Source organism: Brassica rapa, chromosome A06, assembly GCF_000309985.2.
Source record: "Brassica rapa cultivar Chiifu-401-42 chromosome A06, CAAS_Brap_v3.01, whole genome shotgun sequence".
Classification (NCBI taxonomy): Eukaryota; Viridiplantae; Streptophyta; class Magnoliopsida; order Brassicales; family Brassicaceae; genus Brassica; species Brassica rapa.
Window position 1 is genome coordinate 2,780,969 of NC_024800.2, and position 23,466 is coordinate 2,804,434.

General features: G+C 35.2%; 6 protein-coding genes across 12 annotated transcripts; 3 read left to right on the top strand and 3 right to left on the bottom strand.

Annotated features, from left to right (window-relative positions):
- Positions 1-1,070: 1,070 nt before the first annotated feature.
- LOC103871488 (probable sugar phosphate/phosphate translocator At1g48230) lies at positions 1,071-3,793 on the bottom strand. 2 transcript variants are annotated; one of them, XM_009149738.3, is made up of 10 exons: positions 3,545-3,793; positions 3,240-3,439; positions 3,056-3,163; positions 2,687-2,718; positions 2,553-2,603; positions 2,421-2,482; positions 2,085-2,346; positions 1,745-2,010; positions 1,561-1,655; positions 1,351-1,485 (listed from the first exon to the last, which is right to left on the bottom strand). In XM_009149738.3, the coding sequence occupies exons 2-10, from the start codon at positions 3,336-3,338 to the stop codon at positions 1,351-1,353; spliced, it is 1,110 nt and encodes a 369-aa protein (XP_009147986.1). In that variant the 5' UTR covers positions 3,339-3,439; positions 3,545-3,793. The 2 variants fall into 2 exon arrangements, with proteins under 2 accessions (XP_033128637.1, XP_009147986.1); XM_033272746.1 differs by lacking the exon at positions 3,545-3,793 and having other exon boundaries at positions 1,071-1,485; positions 3,240-3,338.
- Positions 3,794-4,040: 247 nt separating this feature from the next.
- On the top strand, positions 4,041-6,594 carry LOC103871489. 3 transcript variants are annotated; one of them, XM_009149739.3, is made up of 3 exons: positions 4,041-5,277; positions 5,664-5,969; positions 6,307-6,594. In XM_009149739.3, the coding sequence occupies exons 2-3, from the start codon at positions 5,666-5,668 to the stop codon at positions 6,357-6,359; spliced, it is 357 nt and encodes a 118-aa protein (XP_009147987.1). In that variant the 5' UTR covers positions 4,041-5,277; positions 5,664-5,665; the 3' UTR covers positions 6,360-6,594. The 3 variants fall into 3 exon arrangements, with proteins under 3 accessions (XP_009147987.1, XP_009147988.1, XP_033128649.1); XM_009149740.3 differs by having other exon boundaries at positions 5,164-5,230; XM_033272758.1 differs by lacking the exon at positions 4,041-5,277 and adding an exon at positions 5,300-5,548.
- Positions 6,595-6,895: 301 nt separating this feature from the next.
- On the bottom strand, positions 6,896-8,036 carry LOC103871490 (proteasome assembly chaperone 4). Its single transcript, XM_009149742.3, has 6 exons — positions 8,013-8,036; positions 7,777-7,954; positions 7,617-7,685; positions 7,455-7,530; positions 7,302-7,366; positions 6,896-7,217 (listed from the first exon to the last, which is right to left on the bottom strand). The coding sequence occupies exons 2-6, from the start codon at positions 7,936-7,938 to the stop codon at positions 7,140-7,142; spliced, it is 450 nt and encodes a 149-aa protein (XP_009147990.1). The 5' UTR covers positions 7,939-7,954; positions 8,013-8,036; the 3' UTR covers positions 6,896-7,139.
- A 282-nt stretch (positions 8,037-8,318) lies between these two features.
- Positions 8,319-12,328, top strand: LOC103871491. The gene has a single exon (XM_033272749.1). It carries the CDS (start codon positions 9,602-9,604, stop codon positions 10,433-10,435), a length of 834 nt encoding a protein of 277 aa, XP_033128640.1. The 5' UTR covers positions 8,319-9,601; the 3' UTR covers positions 10,436-12,328.
- A 524-nt stretch (positions 12,329-12,852) lies between these two features.
- On the bottom strand, positions 12,853-14,563 carry LOC103871493. Of its 2 annotated transcripts, none has more exons than XM_009149744.3 (2): positions 13,781-14,563; positions 12,853-13,260 (listed from the first exon to the last, which is right to left on the bottom strand). In XM_009149744.3, exons 1-2 carry the CDS (start codon positions 13,986-13,988, stop codon positions 13,106-13,108), a joined length of 363 nt encoding a protein of 120 aa, XP_009147992.2. In that variant the 5' UTR covers positions 13,989-14,563; the 3' UTR covers positions 12,853-13,105. The 2 variants fall into 2 exon arrangements, with proteins under 2 accessions (XP_009147992.2, XP_009147993.2); XM_009149745.3 differs by having other exon boundaries at positions 12,853-13,257; positions 13,781-14,502.
- A 161-nt stretch (positions 14,564-14,724) lies between these two features.
- On the top strand, positions 14,725-22,269 carry LOC103871494 (serine/threonine-protein phosphatase 7 long form homolog). Of its 3 annotated transcripts, none has more exons than XM_033272735.1 (12): positions 14,725-16,409; positions 16,686-16,793; positions 16,866-17,623; positions 17,716-17,803; positions 18,177-18,611; positions 18,697-18,847; positions 18,966-19,549; positions 19,625-20,152; positions 20,261-20,395; positions 20,495-20,602; positions 20,692-21,256; positions 21,288-21,551. In XM_033272735.1, the coding sequence occupies exons 2-12, from the start codon at positions 16,686-16,688 to the stop codon at positions 21,308-21,310; spliced, it is 3,483 nt and encodes a 1,160-aa protein (XP_033128626.1). In that variant the 5' UTR covers positions 14,725-16,409; the 3' UTR covers positions 21,311-21,551. The 3 variants fall into 3 exon arrangements, with proteins under 3 accessions (XP_033128626.1, XP_033128625.1, XP_009147994.1); XM_033272734.1 differs by adding an exon at positions 22,034-22,269 and having other exon boundaries at positions 14,726-16,409; positions 20,692-21,841; XM_009149746.3 differs by adding an exon at positions 22,034-22,269 and having other exon boundaries at positions 14,726-16,409; positions 20,692-21,834.
- Positions 22,270-23,466: the final 1,197 nt, after the last annotated feature.

Below are 23,466 nucleotides of genomic sequence, written 5' to 3' on the forward strand. Positions count from 1 at the left end.
AAAAAAAATCTAACAAATCTGTTTGAAAAAATTTAACATGATCTTAGTTTTCAAAAATTATGTATAAATATTTTCATTAATTTTTTAATTATCTTTAAAATATTATTATACATTAATATATTCATTTATAGTTTATAAAATAAAAAATAAAATTATATCATATTTTTATCTATTATATAATCATAATTAATCGTATTAAAAGAAAATTATTATGTTGAGCTAAATATGGTAAAATTATATTAATTAATAAATTCATATATAATTTATTTTTATAATTATAAATATATATGTTCAAAAATATAATAAATTGGTAAGACAGGTTAAGATTAGCAAATTATATAATTCGTGAGCATCTAGCAGCGAAAAGACGAATCCAAGAAAGAGATGGTAGAGTAAATCACCGATTTAAGCAATTGTAACCTACCCACCGAAGAACATATGACTCACTGTCCAAGTGGAAAAATGAGACCGAAACTTTATTGATCAATGGTTGATAATCCTCCTTTCTTAGCTTTCTGATGGTGAGGGGACACCTAGATAACGAACACGAAATGGCTCCTGCTGGAGACCAAAAGTATCAACCACAACCCTATTCTTCTAAAAATCACCACCGTCGAAGTAGGATAGTTGAGCGTCCACTATGGACTAATAATCTTTTGAAGTGTTTCAGTAGTAATTACCGTTAATTTTCAGCTTCTAATTGAGCTTGATGTGCCAATAAGCTTCTAGATTGGACAACCGTTGTCGTTTGGCTTATATGGTATCCACATAGAAACGTGTTTCAAGAATAATAAAGAGTTTAGAGAACTATCCTATACTTTGGGGGTATGACTTTTTTTATTTGTCCTTTAATATAAATCAATGTCAAACCGAGAACTTGTCGATGAAAAGGATGGACGAGACTATTGAATGCTCTAAGCAGGTAGGTTATATAAACAAGCATGTAACACTAAGGTCTGTGGTGCTGTGATCTCTAGATAACAATGTCATCAGTGTTTCTTTTCCAGTATTTATCTCTTTAAGACGTTGAATAGTATACAAACTGATATAAAACGAAGAAAAGAAAAACAAATCAAAACCAGGGATCAACTGCACACGCTCAGAAGTCAGAACTGTCTGTATCATAAAGACCAAGCGGGTCCCGAGCTAATGTGTCTGGTGAAAAACATTTATAACTCTCAGAGACCCTACAAATAATTTTGGCAATTGCGTTTCTTTTTTTTATAAGAACTAAACATTGTTAAGTAATAATAACCGACATAAATTCTATTAAGAAAAAAAGATTGGGTTCCAAAAGAAATGTAAAAAGAAAGACACAACATACTGGCCTCATTCCCATCTGTACGTTGCTCAGACGGCAGTGTGGGTTCCAAGCTGAGTCCGCCCGATATGCGACAACCGCGACGTTATCAAAGGAGCTTCCTCATCAATAAGCTCTATTCCTCTGGGGCTCTCTCCATCCGACGAGCTCTTCGCCTTCCAATCCTGCTCACAGTCATTATGAGTAAATAGAGTGATAGGTGATGCTTAAAAGGAGGAGACAGATTAAATTGACTCTACCTTTGTGATTCGATCTGGGAGGCTATCAGTGATTGGTTGTGTCGCTTTCACATCTTTAATTTTTATGTAATTGTACATTACAACCCCACAGAGTGCTGCATCATTAAAAAGAAATGAAACAATGCACATGAGAACTTAATAATAATAGCCTTGTCCAATTTGTAACGAAAAGGAAGTAACAAACCTATTGCGTATCCGATGATGTTGAGACCAGTGATTGTGGACTCAGGGAATATGACAGTGGAGAGGGCTATGAGGATCCAGTCTTTGAGAACGCCAGCAACCCTGATGGTTACTGCTCCTGTTCTTCCGATCACTAAGAATATGGAGAAGTTCAAGGCAAGTGCGCATAGAGCGTTTGAGAAAAAGATCCAGAAGTTGAATTGTATCTGCGACACTTCTATGTTGGGTTTCTCCAGTACATACCAAGGCAACGACAGGAAAACAAAGCTGCACAAAATGCAAGAAGAAGATTATATGTTCAATGTGCACTAGAGGCCAAATCAAGTCACTGTAAGTATTACCTGCAGGGGGCTATATAGTATAAGCTGGTGACAGGGTTTAATGTCAGGCCCTTTTTCTGAAGAAGAACCTGAGTTAGCACCAGTCTAAGTGCTTCAGCAAAGATGCCGGTGACCTGGTAGACCGTCCCGATAACGTTGAAATTAATTTCCCCATAGGAGGAAACCACAACTCCAACACTGACCAGCAGCATGTTCATGAAGACGTCACACCTTGCTTTGTCAGTTCCACAAACAACCGCCATGATAAACGTTGCCACCGGCACTGTCATAAAACAAGCACGTTTCAGAAAGCTTTGCAACATGGTTATACTAATGTAGATTTTGAGCTTCACATACTTAGTGCTTTGAGCATCTGAATGAAGGCAACCGAAATGTGCAAATACGCAGTATTGCCAAACCTGTGAAAAAGGGAGACAGTTCAGAGAGCAGGTATGACAAGCAATGGCATCTATGGAAGAAAAGACTAACCAAAGGCTGGACGCAAAGAATGCGCTTATAGGTACCACACAGGTTACGTATCTGGAATCCAAGAAATTATGTTTTTAAAAAAAAAAGGGAAACTACATAAGAAATGGATGACAGATAGTAAAAAAGGAGCTTACATTTCGAATGTCATTTTAACAGGAGAGACAACCTACATTATACAAGACGAAGATTAAAAACATAGGGGACATATATAACACATGCCCTCATGCTGTACAAAGAGATTAGAGCATCTCCAACCCCACTTTATTTTTCACTCTAAAATAGAGTTTAGAGTAAAAAATGCTCCAATGGTACTCTATTTCTCACTCTATAATAGAGTAAAAAATACTCCGAATATAGAGTAATTTGTTTTTTTTTTGTTCATCACTCTATTTTCTACTCTATTTTAGAGTACCATTGGAGCAAACTCAAACTCTATGATAGAGTTACTCTATTTTAGAGTAAAAAATAGAGTAAGCCATTAGAGATAGTCAGAAGAATAATACCTTGAAAACACGAATAAGAAGGAAGGCGACAAAGCCAGAAAAGCCCATGTGGATCATAGTTAATGTTATAGGAAGTGGGAAGTTGAAGTATTTGGGAGATAGAACCCACTGCCAAAAAAGTCAAATCCATAGTCAGTCTCTAGACAATCCAAATCTCTCAAAAAATTATAGTTTGAGAGAAGACCTTGTTGTAGAGAATGACACCAGAAGAGAGTAGAATGTAGATGAGTAAGTAGCTGTACGTTAGCAAAAGCGTCTTGTTTATCATCATCATCTTTGCCATCGTGCGATAGTCACATCAATATCAATACAGTTGTTCAATAGTCACAATGCTGACATCATCAAATACACGGAAGCATCCCCTCGATTCCATGGAAACCAAATCTGAATAACGAAAATCCAAAAAGTATTAAAGCAGCATCTCACTAAAACGCAATCAGATCCTAAAATCAGATCTGAGGAGAATGAAGTGTAGATTCGTAGCAATACCTCAGATATGAGAAGCCGAGAAGAAAAAAACGCGAGTCTCGGCTTTGAAACAAAAGCGCGAATCTAGTTTATCATCAGCCAAGAGCGATGAAACTCCGAGAGATGCGAACGATGGTGAGTCAGTGAAGAAGAAGATTTATTATTAAATTGAAGGGAAGGGAAGGGAAGGGACGTCGAAGTTTGTCAGAGGAGGTGGAGAGAAGCTACTGTTTGCATATATCTTGGGACCAAGAGGGAGAGATTTACAACTAATAATATTTTTTACCCAGTTTAATAACAAGAATTAAATAGATTTAAAAAAAAATAACGGTGGAGATGCATCCTTCTGCTCTTGTCACCTTTAATCTAAAGGCTGTGGTTTCATCTTCTTGACGGTGGATTTATTTCTTACTTCAGCTTGTTTTCATTTCATTTAGTTATGAAATGTTTGGGGGTGAATGGACCCCATTATGTTCAATTATCTCATTTCCCCTAATACAATGGAGATTTGATGCTTACGAATTAGAGTTAGTATCCATTTGGGTTCGGATTTGGATTCGGTCTGGATTTATTTAGATTTCAGATTTCTGGGGTTATAGATTTTATTTCAATTCGGATATTTATAAGTCTTGGTTCGGGTTCATTTGGATCTTTGTGGGTTCGATTCAGATAATTCGTTTAAATTATTTTAAATTTTTAAAAATTTATATCTATTTTAAATTTCTCAAAATTTAAATATAAAAATATAATATAATATATAAATTTTTAGTGTATGTCAAAATACATAAATTTAACATAAAAATTTGTTTAATTCGGATATTTGGATGAAAAATTAATAGGTTTTTAAGTATTTTGGACAACTTCAAAATATCTTATATATTTTGGATATTAAATCTAAAATAATTAATATATTTAAGTACATAAATTTGATTCAAATATATTCGGATATCTAAAATATTTCGATTCGGATCGAGTTCGGTTTTGGTTATCTAAATACCAAAGTTTTGAATCCGTTCGGATATTTAACTAGTTTCGGTTCGTATTCGGAACTATTTTTCGGGTCGGATTCGGTTTGATTTTTTTGGATTTAAGTTTTTTGCCCATATCTACTTACGATAATCGTGTGTCCCTAATTATCTAATTAGGAAAATGATGAATTAACACCATAATATTGTTACTCTGTGATTTCATATAAGTTAACGATAAACAAACAAGATTTGTTTTTTTTTGTCTTGCCACTCGGAAACTACATCCAGAGAGTAGAGACATACATACACAGCTCTTCAAAAGTGGGGACTTGATTGAAGAGTTTATTGTATAAAGGTTATATGTAGGAATAAGAACCTAATATTCCCAGAAATTACACATACAAAAACAAAATGACTACACTTTTGACTAATCAATCATGAAGTAGAGAAGCAGACTAGAGTGATTTGGATTATCTTTTTATACGAAACTTCATCGATCAAGACATTCAAACCATAGTTATGGGGTATATCTATCAACTCATCCAGTGCAACACAAACCGATCAAGAAATCAGAAGCACCGTACAATGAGACATTATAGTTCCGTAGACCTTGGTGTTCAAAAAAACCGGGATTTGAAATGCCCAAATTACCCCTTATAATATATTAGAGTAAATTATATAATCATATAATTTTTCAAATCAACATTAAGAAGGTTCCGTAGTCGAACCCTCATTTCAGGTGAGTCTTCTTCTTCCATTCTGGCCTTTACTGTTCCTTCCGATTTGGTGAGTCAACATCATTTTTGATCGATTTTTGTAATTATAAATCATCATCATCATCATCAGCATCGCATCTTGGCATCTTCCATTAGTTAAGTTGTTCTCCACATTTGATTTGAGAATGTTACCATTTATTGCAAGTGTTGTTTCGATTCCCGGGATGTACATTAAATCTTTCAACAATCAACAGTTTTAAAGAAAGTTCTTGGTGATTTAATCTCTTAACACTTGTAGCTATGTGCTTAGAAACAAAACTACACGATGATGATGCCTTCAGGTTAATTGTTTGCTCTCTATGCAGTTTAACTTTCAATAGTTACTTCTACTGTAAAACTTCACTGCATGTTATGGTAGTCCATTTTTTTCAGAGCTGGGGTTTGATTGTTTCACAGGAATGGCAAACAAGATTGCAATGCTGGTCTCAGAAGCGAGGAACAAGAATGCTGTAATAAACACATGTCTTGGAGTGTCTTTTGTTGTTTTGGGGTTGAGATCTGATAAGCAGCAAAAGTATGTTGAGGCCTTACAGGAGCAAAAGGATTCACTCTTCAAGTCTAACAAGGAAATGAAAGTCACTATGTGGCATTGGAAACAGAAACTCTTTGCTGAAGCCACCTCTGCTGGTCCTTCCACCGTTGTTGTTCCTCTGTCCACGCTTAAAGCCATCTATAGCGAAGTCACCACAAACACTCAGTCTGGTAATTACTCTGATCTCTCTTTTTCACCTGCCGTTAGAGTTCCCATAGATATAACCAGTAACAACCAAAGCGAGCTTCCTGGTTTGAACACATCCATCACTCCTGTGTAATAAGAGATCTTTTACTAATACAAACTAGAGTAGCTTTCTAGGTGGATGAAGCTCTTAAGGATCCGTTAAGAAACCTTTTGCGTTTACCGAATACTAAGAGAAATCGAACATAAGTGATATGCTTTAGACCCTGATGGGAAGGAAAAATTGATAGGATCATGATTAAAAGTCGCATTTGAGATTAGCTGTGCATTCAGTGAATTGGTTTGTGTTATTTCTTGCTGCAGGTGAAACAGTCAAGGAAGAGTCTAAAATGTCTACCTCCAGGATCATGGTTTGAGAGGTTCTCAAGTAAAGATTTATCACTTTTAGACTTTTAGTCTCGTTATTTGTGATTTTAAACTTGGCTAGCATTAAATTGTGTGTAGTTCATTATGGACCCATCTGTCCAAGATCAGGTCTTGTTTTTTTGGAGTGAAGATTTTCACTTGATTTTATATTATGTCCATGTAGTTTCGATTAATTGATAAATCATGTTCCAACATTGATAAGTTCAAGACTAAGTCTTGTTGTTACATGAATAGAAAATTCGATGACTATCTTTGTCCATAATAGATATTTGCGTTTACCTTAAAAACACTTGCTTAATTCAATATATATACAAAACAGCACATCTATGGTCTTTGTCCATAAACTATTTTATGATGTCAGATACCTGAATGTGAGCCTGTGAACAAAGATACTACCTATCAGAATAGTTTTCACTTCTTATTCAAGATCAAGAAACTTAAAATTGAAGTAACCAAGAAAAAGACAAAGCATAAGATAAGAATAAATGATGAAAGAAAAAAGCAGTAGCGTATTAAGTAAACGGGCTAGGGAAGCTCAAGATTATGAACATAGAAAACAAGAAACCAAAGTCCACCAGTGGTACTAAGAATAACGATATTTGACGTCATTCAAATAACCAAAAAAAAAACAATCATAAAGATTCTGTAAACTAGCAGGAAAAAGCTGACACTCTCGGTTTAAGAAATTTCAAGAATCGTTCACAAATTATGGGATACAAAGAGGAGAGAAACAATCTCAAGAAACTGCGAAAATCGATTCCTTCTTCAGGTTATGTTGCTCGTAAAGGCGTTGGCATTGTGTAACCAAGATCAATCAATTTTCTCATCAACATCTTCTCAGCTTTTGCCTACACAACAACACAAACATAGAAAAAAATGAAAAAAAAGTGTAATAAAACTACACCAAAAGGAGCACAAAAAAAGAACGAAACCTCGAGCAAGGGATTGTTTTTAGGGATGTTGCAAGCCATGATTATATTGAGACCAGTCTTCATCACTAGACACAACACAAAAAAAAAAAAAAAAAAATCAGACAAGTTATCACTCACACACTGTAGAAGATTTGTTACGATCAGATTTATAACCTAATCTATGGGCAATGCCAGATCCAGTGTTATCAGATGTTCCACCAAGTACGGTAGCAACACTTACTGTATTACTCTGCCATATAAAAAAACAAAACGTTACATTTCAGAACAACAAATTAGACATTCGAAAATCTTATGTTTTTTGATGAACTAACTAACCGGTCGAGTTGAAGCGGCTGCGTATAAGTTCCCAAATTTGGCGGAGTTATAACCAATCCATACATAAATCTACAGTCAGAACAAGTCCACTTTTAGTTCTGATGAAAAATCAAAGACAAGAATTAAGGAAAATAAATAAATAAATAAATTAAGCGAGAACCTGTTTTGCGAGACGGATGATCTGGAAGTGAAGAGTGACATCATCGAGAACTTCAGTGAAGCACGAAACCTTTACGCCGTCCTCGTCTTGGTTCACACCGGTTTGGTCAGCGATTTTAACCTGAGCAACGGAGTGAAGAACTTGGTCGTATTCAGTCTCCATTGTGTCTCTGAGTCCAATGATTCGTAAGATGGTTCTTCTTCTCTCTCTCTCTCTCTCGCTCTAAACTTGTGCGGATGATTCGTTTCTGTTAGTCTGCCGGCGAGAAGGTGACTCACGAAATGTTCTGCGCTTTGGTTCACTTTTGGACTTGAACAAACCAGCAACTAGCCCAATAAACACTTCAGGCCCAGATGTGCATATCCGAGTTGCAATTTCACACCCCGCAACGAATAACAAGCGGATAATTTGGTTATTAAAAAAAAAAGTACCCGTAATTGTTTCGGTACAGATGTTTTGTTAAAATATTGTAGTTAGTAGTTACAAGAAGACCGACATATAACCCACATTATATGAATTTTTAGGAGTGTGGCAAAAAACTGAAGCAAACCAAACCAGCTGAACCCAAACCAAACCAAAGCATATGTTCAGACCATTTGGTCGAAGATTTTATCAATCCAATGATTCGGTACGAAAAACCAAAGTTTTTAATCAAATTAATTAAATATAGTAATATAATAATAATATTAAAATTAAATATATTTAACCATTTAACCTAGACAACTACACATAATCTTATATATTATATATGATGCTACACTCATGACCATGGAGCTTTGATAAGTCAATTGACTAATCTTGCTCTCCAGATTTTAATAAAAGCCAGTAAAAATGAAAAACCTAACACAATATCAACAACTTATTTTACCTCGTTTGGTGCGTTAGTGTATATGATGTAACTCGTCTCATTACAACAAAGCGCAAGACGAAGAATTCGAGTCAGTTTACTATCTTTGTATGATATATGTGGTCTATAATGAAAAATGTCAGAAGTGACTAGTGAGCTGAGTTGTATCGTTGTTACATGTAGGCGTAGCCAAATAAAGGATAAAAAGGATACCTTAAGTATATAATTTCCACTTAGTTTATTGATGATATTACAAAGAATCACTAAACTCTTATTAATATAATTCCCTTATGTTAACCGTACTCAACTAGACCAGCTTTAGGCCTTTTGAAACTCGCTTAGATCTAACCAAGTCAACCAAATTATAGATTCCATTAAAAGAAAACATGTAAAAAAAATGTAAGGGAATCACTAGCTTTCTAAGAAATGAGTAGTTAATTAGTTACAGTTAGCAAAAAAATGTTTCAAAACAAATATATATATATATATATATATATCTAATTTTCATTATGGACAAAAAAAAATTAAAATTATAAATGAAATTAGCAGATGTTAAATTTAAACATAAGCCTTTTTGTCACAAGTTTAAACATAAGCCTAATCAAAAGAATTAGAGATAAGCGTTATTTGCAATTTATATTTGTAAAGTCTAGGTGAATCTATGTTGAAAAAGGAAAAAAAAAGAAAAGAAATATATTCCAAAACAGTTACTAGAATAACAAACTCAGCTTAATGAAAATAAAACACAAGCCTAACTAAAAAAGGATCCGAGAGATCTTTGAAAAAAAGAAAAAGAAAACATACATATCAGAAACCGGATTATATTATAATTAGATAATCCTTTCATCTTAATGAAATGGCAAGTAAAATCCTTAAGCGGCAAGGATTAGGTTCCTTAGAAGGTGTTATAAAAAGAGAGTTATGGCCTTGTTTTTTCTTACTCACATATTCATCAACGTTCTCTGATTTCTATTAATAATGGCGACAACAAGAAGAATGTTCTGCTTCGTGCTCGTGATGGTTCTAATGGGATGTTGTTGCTCGGCAAAAATCTACAAAGTGGGAGACTCGAAGGGATGGACGGCGAAGCACGGTACCTATTATGATTGGGCTAAGCGTAAGGAATTCCAAGTGGGGGATTCTCTGATGTTCCAATACGATGGCAACGTCAACGACGTCACTCAAGTTTCCAGTCGTTTGGAATACCAATTCTGCAACTCTCTTTCTCCTAAAGCTGTCTACAACACAGGGCACGATGTCGTGACTCTCACGGAACCAGGTTATCACTTCTTCATCACCTCAAATAATTCTCAATGCGTAACCGGACAGAAACTCGTCGTTTTGGTCGTCCATGACCATCCGATTCCTCCACCACCACCACCGAGAAAGATCTTTCCTTTCGGAAAAGATTACAAGGTCGGTGACTCCAACGAATGGAGGGTTCCTGAAGAGAGTGACTTCTATTCCAAGTGGAGTGAGGAGAAACAGTTTCACGTGGGAGACAATCTTCTTTTCTACTACAACGACCAGGTCGATGACGTTCTTGAAATCAACAGTAATCTTGAGTTCAAATCTTGCGAGACTACTTCTCCTGTTGCGGTGCACAATGCGGGACAAGATCTCATAAGGCTAACGAAACCAGGAGTCCGCTATTTTATTACCTCAAAGATTGGTCATTGTGAGGCTGGGCTTAAGCTTCGAGTTGAGGTGCGACCACTATCCAAAAGTGTTCCGAAAAAGATGCAGTTGTCACCTTTCGACCGCTTCATCAACTGGCTACATGAGTCCTTCAGACCCCACCCCCATCACTAAAAAAATCGTTTTTTTCTTTTTTTATTTGTTTTTTAGCTTAGCTTCATAGTGTTTTTCTTTTCTCACTCGTTTTTGTACTTTATTTTGTTTTCCAAATATATAGTGAGTGTTTCTACTTATTTCTATCGTTGTGGAGAGATTAATTTGATTCAATAAAAATATTTTTCCTTAACCCTAGCTGTATACACACAATAGACTGAATCGACCTCCATGGAAAACAAAGAAATTGAACAAAGGCGAAAGAAAAAAAAAATATCCTAATGAATTAGACAAAGAATGAAAATAAAAGTCTATCACGCGTTTCATATAATATGGCACATTTTTAAAAGTCATATTATATGAAACAAATAACTAACACACATTAGCAATAAGTTCTGATTGGGTTCCTACTCTCTCTTTTTTTTTTTGCTAAATTATAATCGCTTATTTTTTCTTTACACCTCTAGATCCTTGTTAAGTATATTGGAAAAACATAATTAACAAATGTTAGCAACCAAGTTTTTGATTTAGCAAAATTTGTAATACCTTTTCATTAAAACCAAAGATAATGAATTTATTATTCAAATTCTTCTCTAGTATATCTCTGTACTCCAACATAAATATTTTGATTTTGTATTCCACATCCCTAGCTATTCCCATATCTATATCTATACTATTATTTGGAAAATAATTTTTCGTATTCGAGCTTTCAAGTTAAAAGTTAGAGTGGTTTATATCGTTTATATCCTTAATGACATAAAATATATAAAATTGCAAAAAGTAAAAGAAAATTTAAAATTTACATGATTAGATAAGTTATTAAAATTAATAAAGAATTATCCAAAATTTAAAACCATATATTTTGAAATAAAAAGACAATTCCTATATACATTATGTTGTTAACGGTAAAATACCTTTTAATAAAAAAAATTTAATTCAAAAACAGAAAGCACATAACTTAGTAGTAATCAACTAAAATTCGAATCTTATATAATTGAAAAGAGAATATTGAGTGACTTCTATCATTTATTTATTAATAATGAATATAGTGTACAAAGAAATTTTCAAATAACTTATAATACTTAAAAGAATTCAAATAAAGCATAAATAAAAATATTAACATTATAGTCATTTAATTAGTAATGTATGTATTAACAAATAATTATAAAATGTTTATGCTCGCATGTGCGGACGAAACACATAGTTAAAGATAAATAAAAAATATTTTTAACAACAAAACACAATGCTTTAGTATATTCTTTCTACATGCTAGGTTAATAAATTACCCCGGGTAAGACTATATCATTAAGATGAAAAATTTGAAAATCTTTGCACGATTTCCTTTAGCAAAGAAGTCAGCCCAAGTATTAAGTCACATGCTAGGAATTGTTTTTCAAAGTATACTTCATGCCACGTTATACTGTATGGGGACTTCAATTGATATCTTTTTGCATGTCCGTGAAGTCTTCGAAGTGTCACATGAAATCTTCTAAGTGTCAAAAGAAGTTTGCTGAGGTTAAATTTGCACTTGACCATATTTAACTTTATATGAGTATGAAGTATGCTTTCAGAACTAGGGGTGTGACTAAAATCTAGAAATAAATTAACATCTTTCTTTGTCTGGAGTCCACTCTATTTTCGAAAATAGGAGTCTTCATCTAAAGTCTGTTAATTTTTAATTTTAATAACGTTTTTGTTAGTTTGAAAGCGAAATTGGCAAACTTCTTGTGACACCTATGGGACTTCTTGTGACATGTAGAAAGAGTTCAGGTGAAGTGTCCACACAGTAGACTTTGCAAAACCAACCTCGCTTGGTTAATTACAAAACTAACATATGCATCGACAAGCAAACTTCACATGAAGTTTGTTTGGTAATCAGAGTTCACATGAAGTCTCCTTCGTGAAATATATCTTGAAAATTAAAAAATCAAGTGAGTATTACCGAGTTCGTGTTTAACTTCCCCAAGCACTTATAAATTTTTATTTAAGATGAATAAAAGATACACGTCCGCTAATGACCAAGAATAATTAAAATTGAGGAAGTCCAATGAAAATTTTATTTGGAAAATGATAATTCGAGAGTTTTTTGGTGAAATGAAAAAGGTAATAAAAAATAATGAAGTTGTGTGTAAATAATGAGAGAAACGAGTAAAAAATTCTACTTGAAAGCATCAATTTTTGTTGTTCATAGTAATTAGCAAAATTGATGGTGATGACATTTTCGTAAATAAGTAAATGGGATAAGGTTGTTTAAGTTATTTGGGATCTTGAAAACAATTTCTTTTTCTACAGAACTGCACTTTCATAACTAATTTTGTATGTTAGGTATGAATGGAAAAAATATGAGAGAGAAAAATGTTAGTTTTGTGTTTACAAAAAAAAAAATTGAGTCATCTTTTAAAAGAAGTCAATAATTTATTTGATTTTAAATCTCCAAATAACAATTTAAAATCGTTTATTTTATTGTACTTTGAGTAGTTCTTCAGACATCCGGAATAAAAATACTCTTACTAAGTATTATTTCCAATAAGCATTATTAGTTCGCTCACTGATTCATAGTAGGCAACAAACCGTCGTCCGGTTACACTAGACAAGAAACCAGATCATAAAACCTCATACACTAGATTATTGCATATAACTTCAAAAGTCTGACATAGAGACAGGTAAACGCGAAGTATATAAGTGATCGTATCAAGGAGATTGGTGAGAAGTAGGGATGCCAATTCCTGGAGTCCGCCTGCATGGTCGGGGGTTCGTAGGTTTCGGATACCATATTGCTGGAGAAGCCCCACATGAGTTTGAAGATGGTGTCCCTATGATAGGCGCTCCCCCAAACCCCCACGCTGCTATTTAGCATCCAAAATATTCTTATAGAGATCGATGTTTGATTTGCATAGGTGGAGAAACTGATTTCACGTTGGGTGTATTCAATTTTTTACCGAGTCTTACGTATAAAGTTTAATGAAGAAACCTCACAAACTTGACCAAATCCGTTTTAAATATTTTTTTTTTTTGATAACTCTGGTATCTGGGCAGTCACATTCCTAACTATCCCTCCGAAAGGGGTCCAGCACCCCAACGGAAGGGATGTTAAATCCGTTATGGGCAAGACTCGAATCCGGGTGGCGGGCAGTACAGTTGTACCTCCTTTACCACCAAGCTACGAGCGCTTGATTATCCGTTTTAAATATTCAAACATTTTTTCTTACGATTGAAAACTTCACATAAATTCGGTGAACGAAAATAATTTTCAGTCGACAGTACTGTTAAAACCAAAAAAAAAAAAACTGCCGTTAAATTTTGTCTGCGTTATTACCATTGATACCTTAATATTATACTATGTATTCATCATGTAAAGATACTTACCCAGTTTGCGCCCACTAGATTCGACGAGTCTAGCTTGAGAGGAAAGAGAGAACAGTATAAGAAGCAGTGGCAACACAAGTGCAGCAATATTTGGAGACTTCGAACCCATTTTCTTCTTCGTCTTATATTTGGTCTTTGCAAGTATTGTCATACATATATAGAGGAAGCCAAACCTCATTTTGATATATTTTTTTATTCTTAAAACCATTACTATTTCGAAATAAATAGGGATCAAAAAGTAAACACGGTTTCGACGTTTGCTTCAAGATTCGTTATTGATAAAGAAATGGCTAAGATTTGAATTTAAGAGAGAGTGTTTTGTCCCCTTCTTCTAGGAAAATCCAAAGACACGACTTCCTTGCCATTTCATTATTCATATTAGTCCAGAAGAATCGTAGTATAGTTGTCCTGAGCAAGAGTGTACGTTGACTTATATCAACATCCAACAACGCTCATATGACTCTTTCTGTTCAACCGTGTGAACCAAAATCGACTACTTTTCAACATCGATTAAAAAAAAATTTCTTTACAGCTTAAAATTTTGACAGTGACACACACGGAGACTGGAAACTATATCAGTTATGCAGACGTACAACTCGATAATATAGTGGCCGACTACTATTGTTGAATTAATCATCATGAATACTAGAGATTTATCCACCCTAGAATCATCTCTAAAAAAGACCTTATAACTTCAAATATAAAAAAAATTTCTCTGTTGCCAAAAAAAAAAAGAATTCTTTTCTCTTAAAAAAAATTTCAAAACTCCAAATATAGAATTTTGAGAACTACTTAAAATTTCAAATTTGAAGTTTCATCTTTTTATTTGCATTTTGGTCCTTACAATTAATCACACATCATATTTATGATTCTTAAGTATTTTTTTGTTTATCATTTTAATCTTTAAAGTTTTTATATCTCATAAATATTTCAATTTTATTTTTATAAATTCAAATTTTACACATAAAATTAAATAAATTTTTTAAAATAAGATTTATAATATTTAAAAACTAGAACTAGACAACAAGAATATTACAAAAAAAAATATAATAAAAAGATTTTTTAAAAGGTACATCAAGATATAATTATTACACAAATGTAAATATTACAACAAAACTAATAGTCTGGTAAGTTTTCTTCGGAACCTCCAAAATCTCTATAATATTGTCCAAATAAATTTTGTGGGGCCGAGCATTATGAATTATTTAGGGAATAATGTGGTATTTTGCTTGTAGTTTAATATTTAATTATGCATTTTTATTTATAATTTTATATTTTTGCGTAAGATTTTATTAATTAGTATTGCTGTAATATGTTTTTATATGTGCTACATATTTTTTAAAGTTTTATAGATTTACATTAATTATTACAAATATAAAGACTATAGCGTAAAATATAAATAATTTTGAAATTAAATTTGAAGTTTTGTTTTTGGAGAAAAACACATTAAAACTTCAAATATAGAGTTTTAGAAACTTCAAAATGGATTCCATTTTGTTTAAATTGTGGCTAAGTTTATAAAGACAACAATTTACAAAATTTTGGTAAAGTGCTAATTTGATTTTAAAATTTTAGTTTAAAATTTATATAAATAATGAATTTGGTGAATAATATTTTGGTAATATATCTTAAATCTAAAATCTGGATACAACACTATATAATTTATATTGACGTTAACTTATCATAAACCTCAAATTTTACTAGTATTGGAATATACAATCATGTTTTGTTGATCTAGTTGGTTTATGTTCAAGGACAATGAGTGAAACTATTTTAATTAAGGTAGTTATTTTCTTAACATCAACTTTCGCCGGGTAAGAACACTTTGCTCACAAAGATTAGTTTCATGCAGCTATTCCAACTTTTACTATCTGTGAGCAACCTAATATCAATGAACTAAATTACCAATGAAGATCATGGATAAAGAACAATCTAAGTGAAGAACTCTAGTGAAAAAAATCTATAATCTATCAAATATTCAACCTATTCAATTCCATTGCAACCATAAAGCCTAACAGTGAAACTAAAATTAATATAAATGTCAAATTTCAAAAAATAAAAATTAATGTCGATAAACTAAAATCAAATATTTTTCTTATCTTATAATAAATATATATTAAAATAAAAAATCTAAATAAGAATTTTTTTGTAAATTAATATCTCTATAAATTAATAAAATTTTAAAATCCCAACAGTATTAATTTATAGAGGTTTTACTGTATATTGTAATTTATTTTTTAGTAAGTGAAGGTCCACTAAAAATAGAAACTGAAAATGATTCTGATGATACCACGTTAGCTAAAATGGCAAATCTGTAAATAAAATACTTAATAGAAGTTGATTTTTTTTTTTTAAATAATAAAGGGATCTTTTCGTTTTGGGCCGAGAAGATATTTAGAGGCCTACGAAAGAGTTCTAACCGAAAACGGCGTCGTAATTAGAAAGATCAGATCCTTGGAGCGACCTAGAAGGATTACAAGTGGTAAAGCGTTTCGTGGAACAAGCCGAAAACTTCTGTCGGATCTGGAAGCTCTCTTTCTCGCTTCTCTGCGCTTATTTCTTCTTCTCCGCCTGGTCCGTTATTTCTTTTAAACGTCCGTTATTGCTGAGTCACGGACGCTTCTCTTTGGTCTGGCCTCCAACTCTAATCACCTTTGGTTTTCTCAATCATTCCTTTTGTTCAACATGTTTGGTTTGGTTGCTGTTTCTTGTTTCAGTTCGTGTCTGTGCATGAGTTAATTAGTGTAATTTTTTAATGGGTATTGTCTTTCAAGTTAGTTCGTCTCAGCTTAGGGTTTGTTTGTGTTGATAGGGACTGTTCATAGAAGTCAGAGAATCTGTGATTGTACATAAAGATAGTTTCTTTATTGTTTGTATAGTCGCTGAACATTGTATTGCTGTGTAGATGGAGGTGCAGAGCCTAATCAGCTTTGATTTGGACCCTGGTCCTGTTGATCAGTCTGTATTGGTGTGGCAACATGAGCATAGATCAGCTGCTATTTGGGAAGATGAGGTGTGTGTGTGTCTCTTGTACTTTTTACTCATTTAGCTTATAAAAAATATTGAGCCTTTGCTTTACTTTCAGGTTCCTCCTCGTGAACTGACATGCAGACACAAATTATTAGGAATGCGAGATTGGCCTCTGGAGCCTCTCGTGTGTCGGAAGTTGATAGAGTTTGGTCTGTACGGAGTGTACAAGGTTGCGTTTATACAGCTTGATTATGCTCTGATAACAGCTCTAGTGGAGAGATGGAGACCCGAGACGCATACCTTCCATCTCCCCGCTGGAGAGATCACTGTGACTTTACAAGACGTGAATATACTCTTGGGTCTCCGAGTTGATGGACCTGCGGTTACCGGTAGCACAAAAAACAACTGGGCTGATCTATGTGAGGACCTCTTGGGTCTCAGACCAGGCCCTGGAGATCTACATGGTTCTCATGTGTCCTTAGCTTGGCTGCGTGATAATTTCCGGAATCTACCTGCTGACCCTGACGAAGAGACGCTGAAGTGTCACACCAGGGCGTTTATATTAGCTTTGATGAGTGGGTTTCTTTACGGGGATAAGTCTAAACATGACGTGGCGTTGACGTTTCTCCCTCTTCTAAGGGACTTTGATGAAGTGGCTAAACTTAGCTGGGGTAGTGCAACGCTAGCACTTCTCTACAGAGAGCTGTGTCGGGCGAGCAAGAGGACTGTTTCCACCATTTGTGGTCCTCTTGTTCTGCTTCAGTTATGGGCTTGGGAACGGCTGCATGTTGGCCGTCCGGGAAGAATTAAAGATGTTGGCGCTTCGTATGTGGATGGCATAGACGGTGCTTTGCCAGATCCATTAGGCTGTAGGTAAAATTGACATGTACTTCACTGTGTTCTGTTTTGTTCTTACAAGTTTAATTTCATTTGTGGTTTCGCTTATACAACTGCTTGAAAACTAGGTGGAGAGCTTCTCTTAGTCATAAAGAGAATCCTCGTGGAGGACTAGACTTTTACAGAGATCAATTTGACCAGCAGAAAGATGAGCAGGTATGAAACTGATCTTTTATACTTCCTCCGTTTCATTTTATATGTTGTTCTAGTTTTTTCACACAAATTAAAAAAAAAATCATTAAATTTCGTCTTTTATCCTTAAATAATATATTGTTTTGTTTATTTGATTTTAGTGAGTTAAAAGAATAGGCATATAATTGGAAAAATTAGCAAACAACTGCTTCGAAAACATAAAACCATACTTAAAATGAAACAAATTTTAAACTCTAGGACAATAAGTAATCTGAAACGGAGGGAGTATCACATTTAAGCTATGTTAATAATGATAGGTACAAGGCAAACTTCTTTATATTCGTATAGTCCCCTGAGAATAATTATCAAAAGATTTTCTTTAATAATGTGGATGTAGGTTATATGGCAGCCTTACACTCAAGATCTTCTAGCAAAGCTTCCACTTATATGTCTTAGCGGTCAGAACATATGGCGAACAGTCGCACCTTTAATTTGTTTTGATGTTGTTGAGTGGCACCGTCCTGATAGGGTGCTTAGACAGTTTGGTCTTCACCAAACAGTTCCAGCACCCTGTGATAACGAAAAGGCTCTTCATTCTATTGACAAAAGAGGCAAATCAGTATATGATTGGTCAGCACGTCATAGCCGACACATTGGATTGTGGGAGGCACGTGAGTCATCTGTTGCTTTCGGTGAGCCAGAGTGTAGACCAATGGACTATAACGATCCTTATATGGAGTGGTACCGCAAAATTACTAGAAGGATCATTAGTCCTATGAACGAGAGACGCCCTGGGCAATTTCTACCCACTGGTTTTGCTTTCCAAGTGCTTGTAAGTTGTAATAATGTTCATCATCATAAGATTCTACTCTTTTTCTCCGTGCTTTAATCTCATTAGCCAATATATATAATTGCAGGTTCAGAGAGTTGCAGCCATTCATGCTCGATCTAAGTCTTCGCTTGAAGAGGAACTTACTGTTGACACCGCGAGGCAAACGTTACAAGATATCGTTGATATGTGTGCAGGCGCCCTTCAACTCAACGCCCCTTTAGGCTCATTATCTACTGGTAGGATTCCTTAAGAACGATTAGGATACAATTCATTTTCTTAGTGACTTGGTGATGTGTTCTTTAACTAGTTTTGTGGAGACTTATCTATTAAACTTTGGTACTATCTTTATTATAGGCTCTGTTGCTCAAGCTCCAAGTTCAGGACCATTTCGCATGTCACCTCAACCTACACCTACAATGATGTCGCAAAAGCCATTGTCTAGCGATATGGGTTGCTTGCCTTTGAATGAAATGGGAATAGATGATGGTCTCTTAGCAGAACCTTCGGAAGGGATGACACCTGTTCAGGATACAGGATGTGAGCAGTCTTTACCATCAGTATCCCAGAAGCCTCTTTTCTGGCCTACGGGAGGCAAGCTTACTTTCAGTTGGATTTGTGATGTAATGTTGGGTTTTGATTGGTCGTCGAGGAATCTCCCAGCTTGTGAATTCTCAAACGTTCTCCCCTTTAACGTCTTGGATGAGCTGATTCTCTCTGCCTCCAAGATCCTGAGAAAAGAGCCGAACTGCGTTAGGATAGACAGTGACAAAGCAAAGGTGGTTGTGGTGGGAGATCTTCATGGGCAGCTACATGATTTGCTGTTCCTTATGCAGGATGCTGGATTCCCAAATGGTGATCAGTTCTATGTGTTCAATGGGAACTATGTAGACAATGGAGCATGGGGTTTGGAAACCTTCTTACTTCTTTTATCATGGAAGGTAAGGTTATAATCATCCTTCATCTTCTATTAAATTAGACCACATTTTTGATTGATATTTGTGATTTTCTGCTAGGTGTTTCTACCGGATAGAGTGTTTGTTCTGCGTGGCAGTCACGAGAGTGAGAGTTGTACGTCATTGTATGGATTCAAAAACGAAGTATTAACCAAGTATGGAGATAAAGGAGCAGTTGTCTACAAAAAGTGCTTGGAATGCTTCCAGTTACTCCCTTTGGCATCTGTGATTGGTGGGAAGGTATTTACAGCTCATGGAGGTCTTTTCCGTGATGTACCAGCCTTTCTCTCTGACAAACAAGAACGAAGCAGAAAGCGCAAGCGAGCTCAGAAAAATCAAGAGGATAACAGTGTTCTTGAGACTGAGAGTAGACCTGACTCCTTGCTTCTTGGCTCGTTGAAGGATTTATTTAAAGTCAAAAGGCGTGTTATCAATCCTCCTGCTGAAGGTTCAAACCTGATTCCTGGTGACATTCTTTGGTCAGATCCATCAACCGATAACGGCCTCTTTCTTAACAAAGAGAGTGGCATTGGTTTGCTGTGGGGTCCTGATTGCACTGCAAAGTTCCTGCAAGACAATGATCTTAAGGTTAGATCAATCAGTTTCTGTTAAAACTCAGTCCTCAAAAACATCATGATGTGATTGAAGAAACTGTTACTTCTTTCAGCATCATGATGTGATTTCTTTTTATGGCAGTTGATCATCAGAGGCAAGGAAGCCCCTCACAAAAGGGCACAACGAGATGGTCTTCCACCAATGAATGAAGGATTTTCAAAAGACCATGAAGGGCTTATAACTTTGTTCAGTGCTCCTGATCATCCTCAGTTTCAGGTATGCTTTATTTGATTTTTGAATGTGACATTTTCAACCTGTAGTAAGCTCTAGCGATTCAACAAATGGTTATGTGAGTATTTGTTGTCTTGTATGCAGGATACAGAGGAGAGACACAACAACAAAGGTGCCTACATAATCTTGCAAATTCCCTACTGTGAGGAGCCTGAAATTCATGTGTTTGAAGCAGTATCTCCGAGACCAAAGGTAGTAACTACAGCTAATGACGAGATTCCTAACTTTTGATCTCTCTTAGTTTATTTTCTTGATTTTCTTCTGAGTTCTGACATCTGCAGGCTGAGGCGTACTATGACTATAGAGGCCTGATTCATTCAACTGGAACTGTAGTACACAACAATACTAATTCTGTAGCTGTTGATTCACCATTCTCAGCGCCTGATGACAAAGATAGTTTAATATCATCTGAGAATGTGGAAGATAAGTCCATGGATCTCTCTGAAGCGATGGAAGTTGATGAAAAAGATGATGAAGTTACAACTTTTGGAACTCTAGCATCTGATGATAAAGATATGGTTGATTCTTCAGAGCAGACTAAAGATTTTTCCAAAGAACATGACCGTTCTGAGACTGCAGAGATTAGTACAGATTTATTCGATGCAGCCAGCAAACCGGAATCTAGACCTCCTAACGTTATTGATATGGAACCGCCACTAGCTTGTGATCGTCATGTGCTTGATTCTGGGAAGTCCATAGAATCCTGGACAGAGAAGGCAGCAGATGAACTAATGGCAGTCGATGAAATTGCTGGCGTGTCTGAATCCACAACTGGAGAAGAAAATGATGTAGAAGCCTCCAACTCTACTAAGATCTGGGAAGAGAAAGCAGAAAAAGAGAGAACTAGCGACTCTCTTGAGTTTTCAAATAACGTAAGCGAAGAAGAGGCTCCAAGAGTAAATGACTGCAGCACCACTGGTGATGCAGCAGTGGAATTAGAAATCACATATGATGAGAAACCAGAAAGTGCAGCAACTGAAGTCACGGGGAATGATATAGCCACCGAACCCCTTGAAGATATGGTTGATTTTAATATGGAAGCCATAGCCACCGATGGTGCTAATAATGATCCGGGGACTGTAAATGGTGGGCTCAACACAGACTGTACCAGTTTATCCAAATGTCTAACCAGCAGAGCAGATGGGTCTGAGCCAACGATGGATCATGATGACTTTACGAAGCCTTCTCCTGACAAGGATCATGGAGAGCCTGCAGATAAGCCAGAGAGAGTAATCAAACTGGTTACCTATTCTAAGCGCAAGACATCTGACAAAAAACAACTTATTGATTCTAATGAAGATCCTCAGCGGAAGATCAACGAGGCTGTTGATTCTAAGACCAAAGTTACTCTTGACAAGTCACACTCGGTTCCAAAAGATATGGACTCCTGAAGTCTCGTTCAGCTGGTCTTCTCCCCAACACAGGTAAATCCAATCTCTCTGTTAGACCTATCCAGGCGGTGTTAATGTCTGTTTCTTCACTTTTGGCAGTTCTGTTTGATTGGACTCAGTGAGTCTGGTTGTTACTTATAATTAACAGGCTCTTCAACCAACACAGGCATCTTCATCATATTGATATACTCCATGACATTTTTGTCTCACATGTCTTGAGTTTCTTTTGCAGGCTTCAGGGTGTTTTCTCAAAGACAGTGTACAGTGGCCATAATAGCCAAGCTTTTCAAGTCCATCTTAACTGGATCCGCTTTGCTAATTTAAGTTTAGATGTTAAGAGAGTTTGATTAGTCGGTAGGATGGTGATGTGTGTAAACCTGATATCTTTTCTTGAATTTAGTTTTCTCAGTTAAAATGTATTTTTCTTTTTATATTTAAGAAATAAGTTGTGTTTTATCATTTTTTGCAGACTCTGAGCTGGAACCGGATTCATTTTTTTTTCAAGTAAAGTTCATTGAAAAAGTTACATGAAAGTTAATCATCTTATACTCAACCCAAACGTAGTGGTCCAAGGGGAATTAAAACGTAAACTCGCTACAATCTCATATTTGACAGTGATCTATTATGTCATCATGTTTATAATGTATTAACAGAAACAATAGAAGCATTAGCCTATCAAGAGTTGTCAACAAAAAAAAAAAGAATAAGAGGAGTTCGCAAGCCAGATTCAAAATCTAAAAATTAATGCTTGATAAGGTAAAACATAAAGAAATTGACCAATATTCACGTCAACCTTTACCCGTTAGTTCGAGATCCAACTCCAGATTATACATGTCTGGCGAAATGAGAGAGACGACACATGATTCACAAGTTCCTAAAGGATACTTAGACAATGGTTCGCTCTCTTTCTTTAAATGTCTCTTTAAACTTGTGTGGATGCTTTTGTTTATGTTACCCCCGGCAGGCGGCAAATAGAGTCCAAAAACCAAACACATCAGTTTCAAACATCTATACTATTATGGGCTTGAACAATTGGTCCAATAAAAAGTTCATGGCCTAATGTACATATCCATGTCGTAATCTAACACCATGCATCGGGTCCGTTTGGTTAATTCAGATAACTTGATTATGGGAAAAATGTAACCAGAATTGGTTTGTCGGTTTTATATAAATATTGTACAACGACCGACTTATAACCGAACTTGTATGAATTCTGGTTAAATGAGGTTTTTATTTTGTTCATCTTTTAGTATTAGAATGTTAATGGTCAATTTTGAAACTACAAAAATCATGTTCGTTTGGTTGCCGCAGTTTCGACGTCAGTGTCAGCATCAGCATCAATAAAAATAGTTGTTGTTCGTTTTGACGACGCAGTTTTTAATCGCAGATGCAAATTTTTTCGACGATCGATACGAAGATGCAGCGTTTAGACGCTGACACAGATACAGTACTGGCGTCAATAAAACGAATAAGAATTTATTAAAAAAATTAACCCTGACGCAGCCGCAGGTAGCTGCGTCAACCAAACAAACAGCACTAAAGTCGGTATGTATTTATAGTCCTAATAAGTTTTCTGTCCAAAACCTTAAAACGGCACCGTAGCGACAAGGGTAAAATCGACTTTTCAAGGTACAAGTCAATAAGTAGTAGTAGTAGATTCACCCG